Raw genomic sequence first — 21,087 nt, forward strand, 5'->3', positions numbered from 1 at the left:
AGTATTTCCAAAACAACTACAACCTGCAGCTCTTCAAAAAAAAAAAAAAAAAAAAAAATCAATAAACTTCTATGTCAGTCCTCGTTTGCACCCCACACGTGGTACTGATGTGCTTGTAGTTGTCCCAATGTCTCATGTATGGAATCAATATAAAAAAAAAATAGTATAGGTTTAAATATTTCCATGTTGGAATTTTCAAGAGATAAATGAGAAGTTGCTCCAAAAATAGAAAAAGAGTAGATAAAAGGCAAGCAAAAAAAAAAGTTAATTCATTGCATTTGAAATTAAGCCATATCATATCAGTATGGAAGAAATGACTTTTGATTCCTTCCATGCTGATATGAATTTTGATAAAAGACAAGCATGTTAGAATCAGCTTCTTCCAAAGTGCCGCCTATCTTATATAAGATAAGTGGCATTTTATATTACTTTTCAGCTTATATCAGTTATTTTGAATTGGGAAAGAATCTTACATTGTAAATCATTAATATGCATGTAGATGATTAACTCGTTGTAAATGTCAAGATTGACATGGAGACAAAAATTCAGGCTAGTGAATGATTGGTCTCTACATCATTTGTCTTACACACCATACTTTTTCATATTTCCAAGTTGTAATTTTAAAAACTGAACCAGTAAACTGGTCTTTGAACTTGTGCTCTCTCATTTCATCATCATTTTTAAAAGCAATTTCTTCCAAATTCTTTCACAGATAAAGCTATAGCAATATATTCTAAGGGGTAGAAGATTCCATTCTCCATGTAACTCCATCTTTTAATTATTTAATTTCCAACTGTATTACATTGATGATGATCAACAATATGTTGATATTATTCAAACTGGATATTCAGTTTGCAAACTCAAATTAGATGTCAGGTTTACAGATAGCTGCAAAATGGACATCATAGAAACAAAAAAAAAAGTCTTATATGCGATTTCTATTGTCACTGGATACGTGCTTGCTGTGCAGAAATTAACAAATCAGCTTTACCACGACCAGATTTTTTTTTTTTTTTTTTGTCTCCTTTAGACAAACAATTTCTGAACCTCAGAAAGCACTGATATTCTTGAATATGAATTATCTCTCTTGATGAGACTTTCTTTGGCAAAATTCAATCAACAGAAAGCAAGGTCAAGTTGATTCGTGATTAGTACCTTGATAGCTCACCTTCCACTGAATGTTTTAGCAAAATTATTCTAAAATTACATGTAGACACTCAAAAAAAAATATTTAATTAACATAGATTAACTACAAATATTTTGATACACATATTGTTGATCATCATCAGTGTAATACAATTGGAAATATAATAATTAAACAATGGAGAATGGAATTTCTCCTTATATGCAGTCACAAGACAGCCAAGTAAAAACTAGAATCAAATATGAAAAGTGTGTGTGCATGATTAAAAAAAAGTATAGGTGCTTGTATACTTTTATAATTATTACTTATAAACTTGTATAATTAAACAGTATAGTTACTAATAATAATTTCTCAGATTTTTAGCATGGAGGGGTCCGTCAACTTAATAATGGATTTGGGTGATGCAGAAGTACTTTGTAACTTTCTTTAAAGAGATGCTTGTATTTATGGGAACATCTATGTAGTAATATGATGTCATTCTAAAGGATAATGAATAACACACAGTTATCCTTAATCAGCAAACTTCATGATCTTATTGTGTTGACTGTTCATGATACAATTGAAGTCAGAAACAAGCATAATACTAAATGATAACATCATTAAGCCAGCTGGAAAATGTAATTTTGACTCCCCAAAAAAATGAGCCACGAAGAAATTGAGATGGATTGACCTTCCTGTGCCAAAAAGTGACCCGCAATGCCACTGAATTAATAACAACACAGTGACCTGAATTAATAACAGCTGTGAATAACGAGTTAAAAGGTACTTCCACTTATGAGAGCAGCGAAATCTAATTTCATTCACTGGGAACAAGGTCAACGACTGTGTTGGCAACTGAAAGAAAAATGCCAGTATGGTGACAAAGTATGGATCATTGACTATAAAAAAGAAGGCTGTTATGGAAATCAAGTGATACTAATAGCTGTTGTGGAAACCATAACACAAATACTGCATAGGGAACATGTATGGCCCATGGGGTCCATGGCATACCTCTAAATCCACTTCAAATATATGTGATCTCAGTTCCAGTATCAACAGTGTTCATTTCCATCTCCAGTCTACAAACTCCACCTACTTTTCCTGACAGAAACTCAAATTTTAGCCTCCACAAGCACTATTCACCCTGACGTTTCCAGTTACACACTCTTTGACTGCTAGACATGACATCTAGCATGATATATCATGAGAGCACTTCTGTATCGCCCAAATCTCATCCACTTAAAATCTCTGACCTTAAGCTCAGATCTCTCTTCCCCATTCTATCACATTTATTTACATGTTTTTGTTGCTGTCCTAATATTACCATCCATCCTAAACTTTTATATTTCCTCTCCTTAATTATTGATTTTCTTCACTCCAGTTTACCTAACAGTTAGTCATTTTCCTTGGAGATTTAATGTTCACAATATCAATTGATTTCTTCCTCCAACACACAGATTTTAATGATATTTTAATGTTTCCCATTATCAATTGGTTTCCTCCTCCAACCACACAAAGCGAGAATGTAGAGAGAGAGAGAGAGAGAGATACTGTAACTTTTGATGTTACTAAAGCTGGTAGCTAAACTAAAACAGATGGGATTATATAATAGACTAGTAGGTTGGATATTGGACAGGTATTGACAGGTTGTATATGGAGGAATGGTATTCCAAAAGAGGAAGGTCATTAGTGGAGTGTCGCAGAGATCTGTTTTGGGATCGTTATTGCTTAACTTGTACATTAATGACATTGGGACTAGCTTAACTAGGGATGTGCAACTGTTTGCCAGTGATGCAAAGTTGGGAAGGGCTATGAGAAGTAAAGCAAACGTTGTTGTGGCCTTGCAGGTGGATCTGAATAGACTAGGTGAGTAGGTAATTGGAGCTGTCATTTTAATGCTGCAAAGTGCAAGGTCAGGATGCAGAATATACAATTAATGGAGAAATTTTGGAGGAGATGAAAGATCTGGGGGTGATGGTGGACAGAGACTTGAAGTTTAGGGATCACATTGCTAAAATTCTAAGAACATCCCAATAGATTATGGCAAGAATGAGGAGGACATTGACATGCCGAGACAAAGAGGTTATAGTTTGGTTCCCCTGTATAAGGCTTTGATCAGGCTACATATAGACTGCTTTGCACATATTTGGTTGCCTAGTTTTCAGTGGAATGAAGATGGATTGGAGAAGGTTTAATAATAGTGTCAGGTCTATGGAATGCCAGAAATGAGGAGAGATTGAAGGAATGCAGATTAATGTGGAGAAGGTATTTCAAGAATAGAGGGCTGCAAGGATAGAACTAGAGACCATCCATGGTAGCTGTATTGGATGGTGTGAGAAGCTGGTATTATATCCATTATTATAATTATTTTAAATATGCCTACTCACATTATTTCATTATTGAAACAAAGGGGAGAAGTGGGTTCTTTGTATGGAGAGTGAGTGAAAAGTGGAATGCATTGCCTGAGAGTGTGGTGCATGTGAAAACTGTGAATGGTTCAAGGCATGGTTCGATGATCTTTTGGCATGAGAGCATATAGACCTCCTATGATGAGTCCTTTGACTCAATGGAGGTCAGAGCCAAATAATAAGAATAATGTGTCTTGCACAAACCATTGTCCGAACAACCTGGATCCCTTCCTTATTAATGACCCTTTCAAATATACTGTGAATGGTATTTGTCCTCTGTGTAACTTAGAACCACTCTCTAGTGTTGGTCTCTTCTCACCACTGAGAAACATGAAAGCAACCAGTTTGATCCATGTCATCATTATAAGAGTGCCATATGAGATAATCTTTAACTTTCATACCTCTTTCCCTTGGTTGGATTGCTGTTGTTTTTGGCCCTCTGACCCAAATACATGTCCTGAACATATCACTAAAGTTTTATTGGTATGGAAACTTCCCCACTCTACTCTAATTTTCATTCAAGACTTAGTTTTCCCAAAGGTATAATAAATTTAGTTTAATCCTTTATCCAAGTGTGAGCAAACAAAGTTTGCACCTGAAAGTATCTTCAGGCTTCAGCTTCAAGATACTTTCAGGCACAAACTTTGTTTGCTCACACTTGGATAAAGGATTAAACTAAATTTATTATACTCTAACCAAGTGAAAAATAAACTTTTCCCAAAGGTGTGTCAAGGCTGTATAAGAGAACCAGACATACCATTATTGCTTACACCAATGCCTGAAATAACTTCAATAAAACTATGAACACATCTAAAACTGATTTTGGAAGAGTTAAAAGGAGAAAACTTATATCGATACAAAATTAATAACAGAAAACTCACGTACAAAGATTATTTAATAGTATAATTTTCGCCTGTGTGTCACAGGCATCTTCAGTACATTTTAAGCTCAAAATTAAATAATAACTGACAATTCCAAAAAGCACCACCTAAGTAGCTGGAGTAAGATAACTAAAAAGGTCAGTGAATTTCCTAACAAAAAAAAAAAAAAAAATGTATACAATAAAAAGTTAGGAAAGATTTGCTGTACTATCGCCCATAAAGGGGATAGACGTAAGCCGTCGGATCTGTTTAAGTTAGGAGAATGAAGTAAAGTTTCTTGTCTTTCTCCAATGAACTCTATGTCTAGAGAAGATGGCATGTTCTGCAAATCCAGACTTTTCAGGTTTAAAGTATTCAATATAAGATTGGTGTTCTTCTACCCAAATAGAGGCAGATCTACCTGTTTGTCCGAAATAAGATAATCCACAAGAGCATGGAATCTGGTAGACACCTGGATAACTAAGATGTGGAAGCTTGTCCTTAGGAGGAGTGAGAAAGGTGGAGATTTTTCTAAATGGTCGAAAGGCAACAAAAATATTCAGTGGTTTTAAAACTTTTGCTATACGTTCATGCCTTGTACATAAGGGATAGGAATGCGCGTTATTTCTTCTGTATTTGAAGAGGAAGACATTAAAACTACTCAAAGCTCTTTTAATGAAGCAATTCTTATAACCATTAGATAGAAAGGAAGAAGTTATATATTGCAGTTCTTTCTGTAAAAGATCGTCTGAAGAACAAAAGGAATGGGCCTGATGAACCAGTATTTTAATAGTTCCTGCCTTTTGACTGGGATGATAATGAGATTCAGCATGGATATAATGGCCTGTATGAGTCTTCTTTCTATAGACTGAGAAATGTAGGTTACCATCTGGTTGACGAAGAATTAGAAGATCTAAAAAGGCTAATTGCTTATTTGATTCTACTTCTAGGGTAAACTGGATCCTAGGATGAAGTGCATTTAACTTAGAGAGAAACTGTTGAAGTTCATCAGAAGAGCCATTCCATACAGCTAGGATGAAGTGCATTTAACTTAGAGAGAAACTGTTGAAGTTCATCAGAAGAGCCATTCCATACAGCAAAAATGTCATCGACATATCTGAGCCAATGAGTAGTAGGTCTGGGAGAAATGTTGTCAAGGATATGTTGTTCAAAATGTTCCATAAAGAAATTGGAGATAGCAGGAGAAAGAGGATTGCCCATTGCTGTTCCTTCAATTTGTTGATACAACTTATTTTTAAAGGAAAAATAACCAGAATGTATTACAAAATCAAATAATTTTACAATGTCTGAAGGAAATTCCTTTTGCAGTAATTCAATGTTTTCAAAAAGAGGCACATTTGTAAATAAAGAAACAACATCTAAACTGATCATGATATCAGAAACGTCCAAATGAAGATCTGGAATTTTATTTTTGAAATCTGAAGATTTTTTATATAAGTATCAGTTTTTTCTAGTTGAAGAGGAGAGTAAATTTGATAAACATTTTGAGATTTTGTGAGTGGGGCAATCTATACAATCTACAACTGGTCTCAACGGAATGCCTGGTTTATGAACTTTCGGAAGACTATACAATCTAGGTAGATGACCGAAGAAGGTTTTAAGTTTTTTCTTTTGATCTTCATTCCATGTAGATACATTATCTATAAGAGAATTAAGTCTCTTCAATTAACTCCCAGTAGGATCCTACCGGGAGTCAGTTGAAGAAATCTCTCTTTCTCTCTCTCTCTTTTTTACATAAACAAATTACAAGTATTGCCTCCTCAGCATCCAAAAATTAGGATTATTCTTTTGCTCAAGACATTTTTGAACAGCAATGAACTTTATACAAATCACAAATCTAGCCAACCATTGAATACCATTCACACATTTGGAGTGATACTCTAAGAGCTTCATAAAAAACTTGAATATAGAAAGGGGCATTTCAATTGATTAATGACCCATTTTCAGTTTCCACTGCTTGCTTGCATAAATACCTCCATGGGTCACTGATTATCTTAACTGGCATTAATTATTCCTCTATTCTTTCCTAAATCCATTGAAATACAAGCAGCATCCAATCAACACCAAACTCATAGAATAATTCCTCTTCATTCATTCCTTCTACTACTGCCCTCTGGGAAATTCTCCTGAACTGTTTAAGAATATATGTTCTCAAAGAATACAATCCACAGGTCTTCAAATCAAATGTGTATAAGGTTCGATTATCTAACCATCTATGATTGACTGACATCTTGTATTTGGGATCACCATAAAGAGGTCCCTCAGCAGCAGATGTAGCCCCACTGTGAGAAATGAATTGGATAAAATAAGAAACATATTGATGTTCAGAAGTAATTACAGAAATATAATTTGTGTGTTGAGAATAATCTGTTGAGAAGATGTGAATATCTAATACATTAAGTTAAGGGATATTACATCCCATATTGTTTCATAGCCGAATATAGAAACTATATAAATTTCAGCAAGTCCAAGCGTAAGCAAATACCTGGATAGTGCAACACTGAGGCAACTCATAGCAAGGTGGAGCAAGCTCCGATCACTGTTCTACATTATGAGAGGTCACTACCCAGACCGATTTCAACCTTTATTGAGGTCTCATCAGTAAGTAGGTAGACCTAGTTAATACCAAGTTCGTAGCGAACAGAACTTATATACTCTACTATAAGAATTGCCAAGAAGGTGTCCTAATAAATTACTAATTATATGAAGAGCCAAAGGCTTCAATTCGGAGACGTTAAATTATTTAAGTTAAGGGATATTACATCCCATATTGTTTCATTGCCGAATAAGAAACTCAAAGAGTTTCATGTTGAATATAGAAACTATATAAAGTTCGGCGAGTCCAAGCATAAGCAAATACCTGGATAGTGCATTTCAAATGTGGGGGGGGGTATCACTATTCCTTGCATTATTAGACTGGTAAAGTGAGTTTGCTGACTGATGAAAACAACACATTGTCACAAAACTTTTCATTTCCAGTGGCTCCTTAAACATTCTTTTTTATTGGATTTGGGGCAGTTTTTTGCATGGGATCAGATAGCATCTTTTTATACATAAATCAAATCACACTGTTTACTTGCATCTGAACAATTGGGATATATTAATGTGTTGATCGCACTGTGGTTGGCTATATATTTAACATGATACTTAAAAATATCTCTCTTAAATAGTTTAATTGTGTATGTCATTTTACTATAAATATTTTCAATATATTTATTTATTTATTTATGAAAACATGTGTGATCATTTCTCATATGATTTAAGAAATTAAGAGAAGCAGTTGCTGGGGCTCTGGAACAATATGGCATTACACTAGACCACCCATCATTTAAAGCATGTGGAAGAAAACTGTTTGCTGTATGTAAAACGTTTGTTAAGGTAAGATATTCCTTTGGGGATTTTTTTTTTTTTTAAAGAGTAGTGTGATAAGATGTAGTTATGGAATGACGAAAATTATTTGCGAGATTATTGTGCTAAGTGCTAATATCAGTTGCAATAATTGAAATAGTCATTATTTTCTTTCATTCATAACAACTTTAAATTCAACAGAATTTAAGATAAACATCATCAAAACAAGAAGGCATTAGTACAGAAATAACATGTTGACATAATTAGTCTAACTGTGATAAACACACAACACTTAATTAGATTGTTATAAAAGCAATATAAATGTTAACTGAAGTATTTAGACAATAATCGAAGAAAGGAAAAGTGGCTATAGTATTCATTATTAATCACAAAAATAAACTACTTTGTGATGTTGGCATAGTTCAAAATGGGAAATTGGAAAATGCAACTTATGCCTGGTCTCATTTTACAGCACTATTACTGATATATAGAAATTTGTTAAGTGATTAGAGGGTAACTGACTTGAAGAAAAATGGAAAAATAGTTTTATGGGAGATCTAGACAGCAGAATAGAAAATGAATTCCATAGAATTGTTGCTGAGAAAAGTTTGAAATAAAGGCAATGCTAATAATGATGGTAACTGTTGGATTTCTGTGTAGGACATGAATTATTCATTATTAATACCATATTCCAACATAAAGATGTGCATAAATTCACATTGGAGAGAAACACACACACACACACACACACACAGGAAATTTATAAGTTTGGGTGGAATTAGGCCAAAGTAACTAAGACTGTGAGGCAAATGGTCTGCAGAATGAAAAAGCCAAGTTTCCCTGAGAAAAATCCTGATACCATTTATGAAACCAGTTAACTTGCCTTCGATTGAAAAGCCCTTATAAAATTTGTCATAGATGAGGTTTGAAGCTAGGTCTTTCTAGTCACTGGACATCATCGATACTGGCTAAGCCTTGAACTATGGAGGTGCAAGAATTTTTTTTTTTTTAACGTGAATTTCACCCATGAAAGGTTGTAAGCCTATATATATATATCCAAATCTGTATATTAACCTGTAACTTATAAGTTATAGAATGGATATGCTATCCACTCAAACAATGCCAGCCATCTTTACACTGGTTCAAGATCTTAAACTATCCAGAGGATTTCAAATAGGAGAGTGGTCACTATCTATTCTGAATAGGATGAGTTACACACCAAAAAGAAAACATTGGTGTTAGTTTTAAAAAGAATCAGGGTCAAATATTCAGAAATAAACTGCAGACTGAAATATACAAAAATTATTGGGGGGATGAAAGAATTTGAAAATGAGAACTAAAACTCTGAACCTCCTTAACTCGGTACATTTCAACAATGCCCTTTGATTGGAAAGACCTGGATTTGAATCATGTCTAGGATGCAAAGAATCTTCATCTGGGCTTCTCAACTGAAGGTGTGTTATCTCATCTCATATTGAGTTAGCAAGGTTTTTTCCTCTCAGAAACTGGGATTTTTCATCCAGCAAACCAGCCAGAGAAATACATGCAATTGACACCTATAGTATACTATACAGATAGGATTAACCACTCTATACATACATACATACATACATCTTCAAGGCCCGCCTTTCCTAATTGGGTTGTGGGGGCAACGGCTGCAAGAGGAACTTCCAGTGGTCACGATCCTCAGCCACCAAGCTCAGGTGTTCTGGTGGAATTTCCAAATGTGTCCATCCAAGGATTTGGATATAATCTATCCAGTGAGTCCTTGGCCTTCCACGTGGCCTCCCACCTTGGCAAAGAGCACCTGCTGAGGAAACCTCTCTTGTGGCATTCTGACCAGATGCTCGTACCAACGTAACTGCGATCTCTCAACACGGAGAAACAGCTGTTGAGTATTGAGGGTTTCCCGAATTGCAGAGCTTCTGACTTTGTCGAGTCTTGTCAGCCCCGCAACCCCTCGAAAGAACCTAATTTCAGCCGCTTGGATTCGTGTCCGCATTCTTTCGGTCATTACCCAACTCTCATGACCATAGGTGAGGATGGGGACATAGACTGTATTGAAGACAGCCCGCTTTGCCTTCTGGCCTAACTTCCGCTTCAATACTACTGAATGGCCAAGCTCCCGCAATATTGAGCTTGCTGAGCCAATTCGAGTATCTAGCTCTACGTCCCACTTTCCATCACTCATGAATATGGACCCAAGGTATTTAAACTTCTCCACCTGCCTCATTGGTACTCCACTTACATATAGAGTGCACTGGGATGGTTGTCTTGAGACCACAGATGTTTCCGTTTTGGTCACAAATGGTTCATTCCGGCTTCTGCACAAACAGCTACAAACCTATCCAGGGTTCTCTGGAGGTCATCTGTGGAAGAGCTAAGCAGAACTAGGTCATCGGCAAAAAGCAGATGTCCACTGCTGCATCTTCCACTTCTGACACACTTACTGCCTTAGCTGTGCTTATCAATCCAGTCCATGAATATTATGAAAAGGAGGGGTGACAGAACATACCCTTGGCGGAGGCCAATGGAGACTGTGAAAGGTTCAGACTTTGTGCTGTTTACCCTGACACAAAACTCTGGGCATTCATACAGGGACTTGATGGCAGTTAATAGTTGGCCCATCTACTCCTGTACTACTTGCCAAAGCTTATTAACCATTAACCACTCTATCAGAACATTAATTAATTTACACACAAGCCAAGTTACTTGGCCATGACAAGCCATGGAGCCTAACACAAATTGAAAAATGGAGGGAAGTAAACTCAGTTGCCAATGATGAAATCTGAAGAAAACATTGACTCACCTCAGGAAACGTGAGGTTGTCTGCAAGGACAGAAAAAAAAAAATGGGAACTCCAATGACAAACTTAAGATGTTAAAGAGGTAATCCTGGAATAGAAGAAATCATATTTAAATATCCTGGCAAGTAATCACAGATATGCCTTAGAGAATATAAAAAAAAAGTTAGAAAACCAGGTTACATTTAAAAGTATTTAAATAAAAGTTGTGCAAAATATGGATGCTACTGAAGAAACTTAGAAATCGAGGAAACAATATCACAAAAGGAATCAAAGATGATAAAAACTGATGACGTAAACACTGATTATAAGGATATTGTAGATGGCTGGAATATGTGCTTTGAAAATTTATTTGTATGAGATTAAATAGTGACAGAATAGTCACTACTTAATTTTATATCCAGGATGAATGCAATCATGGATACATTTCAGTATTTGGAGGTAGAAAAAAATAATTATGAAATGTAGAAAATCAGTGACATTCAGCATACATATACAAACATATGGCAATATAAAAGTTTTTCAGTTGCTGCATTTCATAATTTACAGGAGTGAATCCAAGATGATTGGAGAAGAACACTGTCATAACTATTTATAAAAAAAAAGGGGGTGGGAGGGATAATGTAGTCAGTATGCATCAGCAAATAAGCTCAATGAGTGAAGGGCAAGTAATTATTATAAGGGGATTCAACTATAGGAACATAGATTGAAATGAAGAAGGAAATAGAATTTATGTGGTTACTAAGAAATAGTGACTTGAGGTGGCATGTGAGGGAATGTACCGGGGGGGGGGTGATAGTGCTCTATCTAATAATTGCATCATCAGAGGATTTGTCTGTGACCAAGATGACCATATTGCATGACCTGGGAAGTGGGCTAAATTTGTGGAATTACAGCGCTGGTAAGCATGGCAAACTTAGGAGATTGTGTGGATCGATGCCATGGCATGAGAAACTGCAAGGTTTGAAGGATGTAATAGCATATTGCATACCTATAGTCAGAAGGACAAGTCAAGTGGGAGTTAAATGGATCAGTATCATCATTAAGCAGGAGCTACAAGAAAAGGGGAAAGAAAAATTTATAAAGGGAATTCAGAGAGAGATAGGTGACCAGAGAGCACATAAGCTGTACAAAGCACAGGGTGGAAAGATAACTAGTATGGAGTATGAGAGGAAATTAGCAGTGTAAGCCAAAGGTAACCCCAAAGAATTCTTTCAGTACTTGGCAAGTAAAAGGAAGAATGATTATGGAAGAATACTTCTGATGAATTACAATGGTAAGGATTTAACTGAAGCAGGCAAAATAGTTGAATTACTAAGTGACACTTTGCAAGGGCATGTCATCCATGTGGGGGGTGGACATATTGCAGTAACAAGAGGTAAGGGCTTATAAGGAAACAGAGGCAGATAAACTGGAGGTAGAGGTATATAAGATATTACTGAACCTTGATGTGAATACAGCTATGGGATTATACGGTATACCAGCTCAAGTGCTCCGAGTAGGTGCTTGGGAATCGGCATTGCCTTTGACCACATTGTAAGTGTCATCTCTGGATTAGTCCCAAGGAAGTGGTAAGAGGAGAAAATAGTTCCATTACATAAAGGAGGCTCCAAGATTGAGGTAGCAAATTATTGATCGATCTGTCTCAGGAGTGGTGGTCAAGGTATTAGAGAAGTTGGTTAAGGGATAAAATCCAAGAATGGATAGACAGAAATTATAACTATATGGAGGGGAGAGAGTCAACATAGTTTATGAAGGGGTAGCTCGTGTCAGTAAATTACTCAATTTTTTAATACAGTAACAGCTGAGCTTGATAAAGGTAATGGGTTTACTGTGATACTGGTGGACTTTGCAAAAGCTTTTAAGAAGATACTTCATGGAATTTTGATAAATAAATTGCATCACATGGGGATGAAGTTGGTTAAGTGAATATGAGGATGGTTGATAGAAATATATCAGATAGTAGCTTATTCAGGAGTAGAATCCAGTAGAAGGCCTGTGACTAGTGGCATGCCACACCAATTTAATTTGAACATTAATGATATAGGAAATTATCTGAAAAGATATATTCATTTGTTTGATGTTAAAATTTTGCAGGCTAATCTAAATAGACTGGCAGTATGGGCAAAGGAGAATGGATATCAGTTTAATGTTGCAAAGTGTAAGGTTATGCATTTTGGGAGTGAAAAGATTACCAGCTGTTTACTATATTAATGGAATTGTACTCCAAAATGTTGGATAGGGAGTTGAAGTTTAGAGGGCATATTGTTGAAAGTGGTTGCTGAAGGACATTCTAATGAGCAGAGATGGGCAAGTTATTGTACATTTTTATAGGGCATTGTTTAAGACCCCCCATTTTCATTACTATGCATAGATCTGGTCGCTGGAGTTTCTTGGGGGATGAAGAAGAGGTGGAGAGGATCCAGAAGCAAGTGACGAAGATGGTGGCAGGTCTATGGAATGCACCTTATGAGGATAGGTTGAAAATTTGTGGGTTATACAGAAATTGGTTGATAAACAGGTGATGTGATTGAGACATACAAATTATTAAAAGGTTTTTACAATACAGAGGAAATTTTTCAGAATAGGTCTTGTGGTGGCAGTTGGGAGAACTCCAGGTCATCCTTGGAAATTGAGCAAGGGTGTGAAAACTGGCTTTTTGCTTGAAGTGGTGAATGAATTGAATAGATTGCCAGAGTCTGTTGTTGGTGCCATGCATGAATATTGGATTGTGCTTGGCATAATATTTAGGGCCTCCCTTGATGAGTCTATAGATTCCATGGAGTTGTCCATGTAATAATAATATCATCAGTGATGATAGTATAAACCCTTGTCTTATACCTGATTTTACATTGAACTCATACCTCCTTCAATTGTGTGATTACTGACTTACAGCTTAATATTGCTTATATAGTGTCCTATTTGTGGTGCTATTTGCTGTAAGCAGTGACCTAAAGCAAATTTTTCATTTCCCAACCAGAATTCCTGACAGTCCTCTACTTCTTATCCAGCACTCTGGATATTTTTTTAACTACTGTAATTTTCTCCTTCCAGATGCACTGAAGTGATCACTCTTCTTTGTAATTCAGATCATAATCTCATCCAAGTTTTATCTCTAGTGGAAAGATCTCTAGAATTTTTACTCCTGTTTCGATCGGGTGTGATCTTGTTACAGACGTTGTCCACATTGGAATGAAGGCCTTTATCCCCCCCCCCCCCCCGTTTAAAATTCTCATCCTATATCCAATCAATGTGTGTGTCTGGCCACTTCAAGAAAACAAAACAGCTTATTGTAAGTGGTTTGATACAAAAACTCGTTTCATTCACAACCTACACACTGAAGCTGCAACATTTGCAAATCCATCATTAAAAAACTCTCAATTTTTGCCAGTGGTGATTATATCTTGTGGTCCCTTGCAAAAACTGTTGAGTGCAACTTTTGTCCACCTGGTTCCTTCTCTTGATCACCCAAATGACAATATTGCAGTTATTCTTCTCATCTAACTCCTAAATAGATGACAAAGGCAAATCATCTCCTTTACTGGAAACATTGCATCACACACATCTTGTAACCTCCAGCCAGAAATACATCAGAAGAATCTTGTAAAACCTGATTCATAATGAAACATAATGTTACAGTACATTCACATTATGCTGATATCTGCCATACAGCATGGAAGCAAACTTTTATACAGCCAATTAAAAAAAAAAAAAGTGATAAGTGTCTACCTTTAAATCAATCAGTCTGTTGCTCTCGCCTCACTATTGGGGCTTATGATGGAGAAGGCCATCACTAGTCAACTTCAGCACCAGGAAAACTATGAACTAATCATCAACTACCAATACGGATTTTGCCAATGAAAATCCACATCAGATTGCTGCACCTACATCATCCACTTCTGGATATGTGCTATGAAGGGGTTTGGAAAAGCCAGTGCTGTTGCACTTGGCATTTCCAAGGTATTTGATAGGATTTGGCACTGAAGGCTTTTCAGCAAATTATCGGTTTTCTCTCAGATTGTTCTCTATGTGTAATGGTGGATGGTGTTCTCTCTTCATATTTTCCTGTTAATGCAGGTATTTTTGTTCAGGACATGGGCTAGTTATTACTAACATCATGCTTCAGCATAAAAATGTGCACAAATTCACATGGAGAGAAGATGCAAGAAATAAAAGTCTCATTGACTAAATTATTATTGATAATGATGTTTTACCATTGGTTCAGAACACAAGGGCATACAGAGGATTTGAAATTGGAAGTGATCACCATTTAGTGTTGAACAGGAGAAAATTGAATTTCATATTGAAAAGAAGAGTGTATAAGAAGGTTTTAAAGTATATCAAAGTTGTGTAGCTTTCAGAGGTGAACTATAGACTCGTATACACAAATATTATTCAAAGAAAAGAGAGAGATTAAAACAAGAACCAAACCTTGGAGATTCATTGGCAGATTGTGAAGAAAACTGATTGATTCAGGTATAGAGAAATGCGGGGAGATTGCCTGCAAAATATTCTAGAGGTTATTGAAAAGTTCACGAAATGGAGGAAAGAGTACTATAAAAGGAATCAGAGATGATAAAAGTGGCATGAAAAACTGAAAATAAACATATCTTAACTGACTGGAATAATTACTCTGAAAATTTGCTAAATAAAACATTCGGTTTTCTAAACATCAGGATGGTTAGAAAACACTCACCAGCAATGCAATGAAGAATATGTATCAGCACATGAAGTAGAAAAAGCCATCAAAAACCTGAAGTGTGGAAAGGCAGCCTGCAGATATTATACCAAAAATGCTCAATATGGATGTATGAAAGTTTTACAGTGGCTGCACTGCATAATTCACAAGGCCTGGTCAGAGGGTCAAATTCTGAATGATTGGAATAGAGTGCTCATAGTATCCATCTAGAAAAAGGGAAAAAGAACTGAATGTGAGAATTTCCATTGAGTGTTCCAGATAAGATTTATGCAAGTATACTTGAGAAATGTCTAAGAAAAATTATGGAAAGGAAGCTTGGAGAAGAACAAACTGGATTCAGACCAAATAGAGGGTGTCAAGATCAAATTTTTATTTTAAGACAAATAGTGGACAAATCAAGGAATATTATAAGAATTTGTGTTTAAACTTTGTTGACCTGGAAAAGGTATATGGCATAATGCCAAGAAAAAAAGCTATTCAAAATGCTACAGCTAGAATTGATGGAGGAACAGGAAGATGGATTAATGTTAAATCAGTTTTGAGACAAGAGTGTACATCATCTACACTGTTATTCGTCATCTATATGGATCACATTATGAAGGTATTAAACCTAATATAAAAAATTGGAGAGATGTTAATCTCTGCTCCTTACTTTATGTGGATATGTTATACTTCTAAAAAAATCTGGTACCTGACTGCAGGATTCTCTGATTAAACTGAATAACTGCTGTGATAAATTTGGTATGAAAATCAACAGTACAAAGACAATGAAAATAGTTTGAAACATTGAAAACATCAATGCATTCTGAATAAAGAATGTATAGAATAAGTAAAACATTTCAGCTATTTAGGCACAATTTTTAGTGAAGATGGCAAATAAAATATAGAAATAACAGAATTAGCAAAGCTGGTATGGTATGGTAGGAAGTCAACTGAATAAATGTATATGGAATAAGAGAAAAATTAGTCAAAACACTAAATTATCTGTATACAAGGCATGTTCAAACCAATTTTAACTTATGGATCTCAGAGCTGGGTTAGAAATAAAACACACTTGATCAAAGACTAGAGACCACAGATATGAGAGTCCTGAGAAAGATTAGGGGCATGAACAGATGGCATCAATGGCAATATCATATTAAAAACAAGGATATTAGGAAAGAACTTGACATTGTTAGCATCCAGGAATGTATTAGCAGAGCTAATCTCAGGTGGTATGGAGACTTAAACAGAATGGCAGAGGAAAATTTAGAAAATAGGTGTTCTTTGCCAAGATAGCAGGGAAAAGATCCAGAGGAAGACCAAGATCTAAGCGAATTGATACAGTAAAAAGTGCCTTAGATGAGAGAAATATAAGATCTGATAATATTGGAGTCTTGACAGATAACAGATTAATTTGGAGGAAAATTGTTGGTAGGAAGTTAGTAATGATGTAACTTTGTCATGTAGCACTATCATAATATCCTGTATACCTCTTTACGGTACATCAGGAATTTGATGTTGACAATGCAGGTATTTCTTGAATCATGTCAGGAGTATACATATATATGCTCCTGGTAAGATCACTCTAGGCATGAATTGTCATTCCACATTGTCTAGCTAAATGCTTGCTGGTAAAGGGAGGAGAAGAGATGGCCACCTGTCCTTAATTATCTGCTAGACAGATATAGATGAAATGTCATGCTGGCTTGGTTGTCACCTGGATAAACAAGGACTGCATCATCTCTTGGACATGCCAGGAGAGATGATGAAAAAGTGTTACTGGTGACTGTGACCTTTTAAAGAATATAAAAATATTGAAATGTGAATTTTGATTAAAAAAAAACATTTATTTATATTCAAAATGTCCAATGTTAGATCATCATATTAACATAGCCAACTCAAATTGCTGCAACAAGATGGTCAGAATCTGGAGAATTAATAACAGAAGGAAATCTCTTTCCTTACTCAGGTACTCCAGAAGGAGGGCGTGGAGTTGCTTTTTTGATTCAGAAAAATATTAAGCACTGTCTTAGACTTTAAACTTGTGAATAGTAAGACTAAAGGGTAAGCTACTAAATATATCTATTATACACCAACAACCTCATATGATGATCAGGAGGTGGATCACTTTTATGACCAAATCAATAACCTGATCTCTGAAACACCCAAGAAAGTCTTTCTAATAGTACAAGGGGATTGGAATACAACAATCTCCTCCTTGTTGGCTCTTTTGGAGTAAGAGATACGAGTGATAGGGTTATGAAACTGATAGAATATACTTTGCAGAATGCTCTCACCATAACTCACACACTTTTCCCACATAAAATGTCATAAAAATGGATCAGAATCTCTCTAGGTGGAAGGATTCATAACCTAATTGATTATATACTTATAAAAACTAAATATAAAACCTGTAAAAGATCAGAAAAAACTAGATCCTTCTCCAGTGCTCTCATTAAAAGTGACAATTTAATCTTAGCAGCATTTATGCTGAAAAATTGACCAATAACTTGAAAAATTCCTCATAACTTGAGCTCACTACAAGAATGGTTAGCTCAAGACTAGATATCGAGTCCAAAATTTCAGTCAGTTCATTGCATTTCCTACAGGCTACATGGAGGTCTTCTTATCTAGCTTTGACCTTTCACTTATTTCAATATAGTGAATATTTCATGTAATCATTTTATTATTCCTAAAAATGTTTCTCCACTAAGTATTTCTTTCTTTAATTATAGGATGTTATTGGAAAAGGAAGTACCAGAGCCCAAATGAGAAAAATTGCCGAAGCCCATGCCCGACAGGTAAAATATCCAATCTATTAAAATAAACTTGAGATTATTGAAGTTATTAAAATATTAGAATTAATATTTTAATAGATTATTAAAATAAACTTGAGAAAGTCAGCTACTGGAACAAATCCTAAAACCCATCCTAACTCAACATCACCAAAGTTCAAGATCAGTATTATCAACATAAGAAGCCTGAATGGCAAAGAAATGGAGCTAGCTGAGGAATTGGATAAGTACCAGATCGATGACTGAAACAAAAAAGGCAAAAACTGAGATATTTCTGAGCAATAAATACAAAATGTTATATTCAGGTAATGACAATCAAGGAAAAGAAGGAGTAGCCATAGTTCAACACTAAATATGAGGCTAATCTACTCGAATGGCAGGCAGTCTCAAGTAGAATGATGTGGGCAAATATCAGAATGGGGAACTGGACAATGAAGACTTATTTTTCCCTATGGTCCCACAGAAGGTTATACTAAGGTAGAAGTGGAGGAATTTTTTGATGCTTTAGAAAAAGCAATTGACACAATGAAAAAGGAAAAGTTGGTCCTTGGGGATCTAAATAGTAGAGTAGGAAATGATTGTCAGACATACAAAAATATTTTGGGAAAATTTGGAGAAAAGAGCAAAGCTAATAATAATGGCAAATACCTGTTGGATTTCTGCTCAGGACATAAACTGATTATCATCATCAAATTCCTGCCATGTACCCTCAAAGAGGTGTACATGATATGATAATACTACATGATAAATTTACATCATTACTAACTTCTTATCTATAATTTTCCTCCAAATCAGTCTGTTACTTGTCAAGACTCCAACATTATCAGATCTTATATTTCTATCGTCTAAGGCACTTAGTACCGTATCGATCCACCTATATCTTGGTCTTCCTCTGGATCGTTTTCCTGGCAGAGAACACTTGTTTTGCTAATCTTTCCTTGCCCATTCTGTTTAAGTGACCACACCACCTGAGATTAGCTCTGCTAACATATTCCTGGATGCTAACAATGTCAAGTTCTTTCCTAATATCCTTGTTTTAAATATGATATTGCCATTGATGCCATCTGTTCATGCCTCTAATCTTTCTCAGGCCTCTCATATCTACGTTCTCTAGTCTTTGGTCAAGTGTTTACTTCTGACCCAGCTCTCAAATCCATAAGTTAAAACTGGTTTGAACACTGTCTTGTATAGCTAATTTAGTGTTCTGACTAATTTCTCTCTTATTCCATATGAATTTATTCAATTGATTTCCTACCATACTAGCTTTGTTGATTCTGTTATCTATTTCCATATTTAATTTACCATCTTCACTAAAAATCGTGCCTAAGTAGTTGAAATGTTTTACTTGTTCCACAGGTTCTCCATTCACAATGCAGTTGACATTTTCAACAATTCTGCCTATTTTCATTGTCTTTGTCTTTTTATTGTTGACCTTTATACCATATCTATTAAAACAGTTATTCAATTTAGTTAGAGAATCTTGCAGACTTGTAGCAGATTTATTTAGAAGTATAACATCATCCGCATAAAGCAAAGAGCTGACATTAACATCTCCAATTTTGATATCATGTTTAATACCACTTTGTTTCATAATGTGATCCATATAGATAATGAATAACAGAGGGGATAATGTATATCCTTGTCCCACACCAGATTTAACATTAAACCATCTTCCTGTACTTCCTTCAATTCTGACTGCTGACTTACAACTCAAATAAAGACAGTATTGCTTGATGTAATGTCCCATTGATGCCACATAACTGTACCGTATTGAATAGCTTCTTTCTTGGCACCTTGTCATATGCCTTTTCCAGATCTACAAAACTTAAATACAGATCTTTGTTATATTCCCATGATTTCTCAACTATCTGTCATAAAGTGAAAATTGGATCCTGACAGCCTCTATTTGGCCTGAATCCAGCTTGTTCTTCACCAAGCTTTTCTTCCACAATTCTTCTCAACCGTTTCTCAAGTATACTTGCATAAATCTTACCGGGAACACTCAGTAGGGAAATACCTCTGTGATTCTCACATTCAGGTTTATTTCCCTTTTTATATATGGGTACTATGAGAGCCTCTACAACACCTAAGTTTTCCTTACTGGAAAACTTAGGTGTTGAAGAGAGCAAAAAAATAAAATAAACTGGAAACCATTCTGATTTTTTTACCTTACTCTGAATTGAAATTAAATCAGGGTAATCACAATACATGAGGGCATGTGGTACACAAAAATCTCACCCCACACAGGAGGCTGCAAAACCTATAGAATGTCATTGCTGAAGGGATAAAAGGGTTCATATTACTCAGTGTTAGAATAAAATATTTATTTAAGATGTTTTCTTTATGTCATTCAAAGCATTACAGTCTGGGCAATTGCATCATTGCCTTAATAATAAGCATTATTTTCAAAGTAATATTGAATCAATTCTTGATGCACTTGGTCACATTAGTGTTGTTAAGGTGAGCAGAAACTTATATAAATGTTTTTCTGTATAATATTCCTAAACTGCAGTTCTGCACGTCTCTTCCATGAAAGGTAAAAAGATGTGATAAGATTTGGAACAATAACTTCTGGTATTTCTTGAACTGTGGTATATTTCATGGATACATGATATGTCACAGGTGTCAGCATTGTTGGACTATGTCAGCTTTGATTGAAGATGGATGAGATCTCAAAAAAGACCTATGACAAGGCACCAGAGAAAAGCTTGTTTTGTTATACAAAAATTGTTTTTTTTTTGTAAACAGGATATTATATTGAATAGTGCATAGTCTATATTTGAGTTATAAGTCAGCAATTGGAATTGAAGGAAGTACAGAAAGATGGTTTGTTGTAAAATCAGGTGCAATACAAGGGTGCACACTATTTCCATTGTAATTCATCAACTATAAGGATCACAATAGTAAGAAAAGTGGCATTGGACCTGATCTCAAATTGGAGATATTTAGCTGAGATCTATATTTGATGATGGTGATGATTTAACTTTATTTTATAATGCAGATAATATTGTATTCTTAAATCCAGTACAACATCTGCAGTATTCCTTA

General features: G+C 35.4%; 1 protein-coding gene across 1 annotated transcript in view; it reads left to right on the forward strand.

The window, feature by feature from the left end:
* The window catches only part of LOC150096851 (mdm2-binding protein-like), a 269,877-nt gene that overhangs the window by 234,675 nt on the left and 14,115 nt on the right, over window positions 1-21,087 (forward strand). The window contains exons 18-19 of the mRNA XM_090408172.1: window positions 7,677-7,790; window positions 17,980-18,045. Coding sequence (XP_090264298.1) covers window positions 7,677-7,790; window positions 17,980-18,045 — 180 coding nt within the window. The remainder of the gene's footprint in view (window positions 1-7,676; window positions 7,791-17,979; window positions 18,046-21,087) is intronic.

This window comes from Typopeltis vanoorti, chromosome 18 (genome assembly GCF_054136105.1).
Source record: "Typopeltis vanoorti isolate ZY-2024b chromosome 18, IOZ_Tvanoo_1.0, whole genome shotgun sequence".
In the NCBI taxonomy this organism is placed as follows: Eukaryota; Metazoa; Arthropoda; class Arachnida; order Uropygi; family Thelyphonidae; genus Typopeltis; species Typopeltis vanoorti.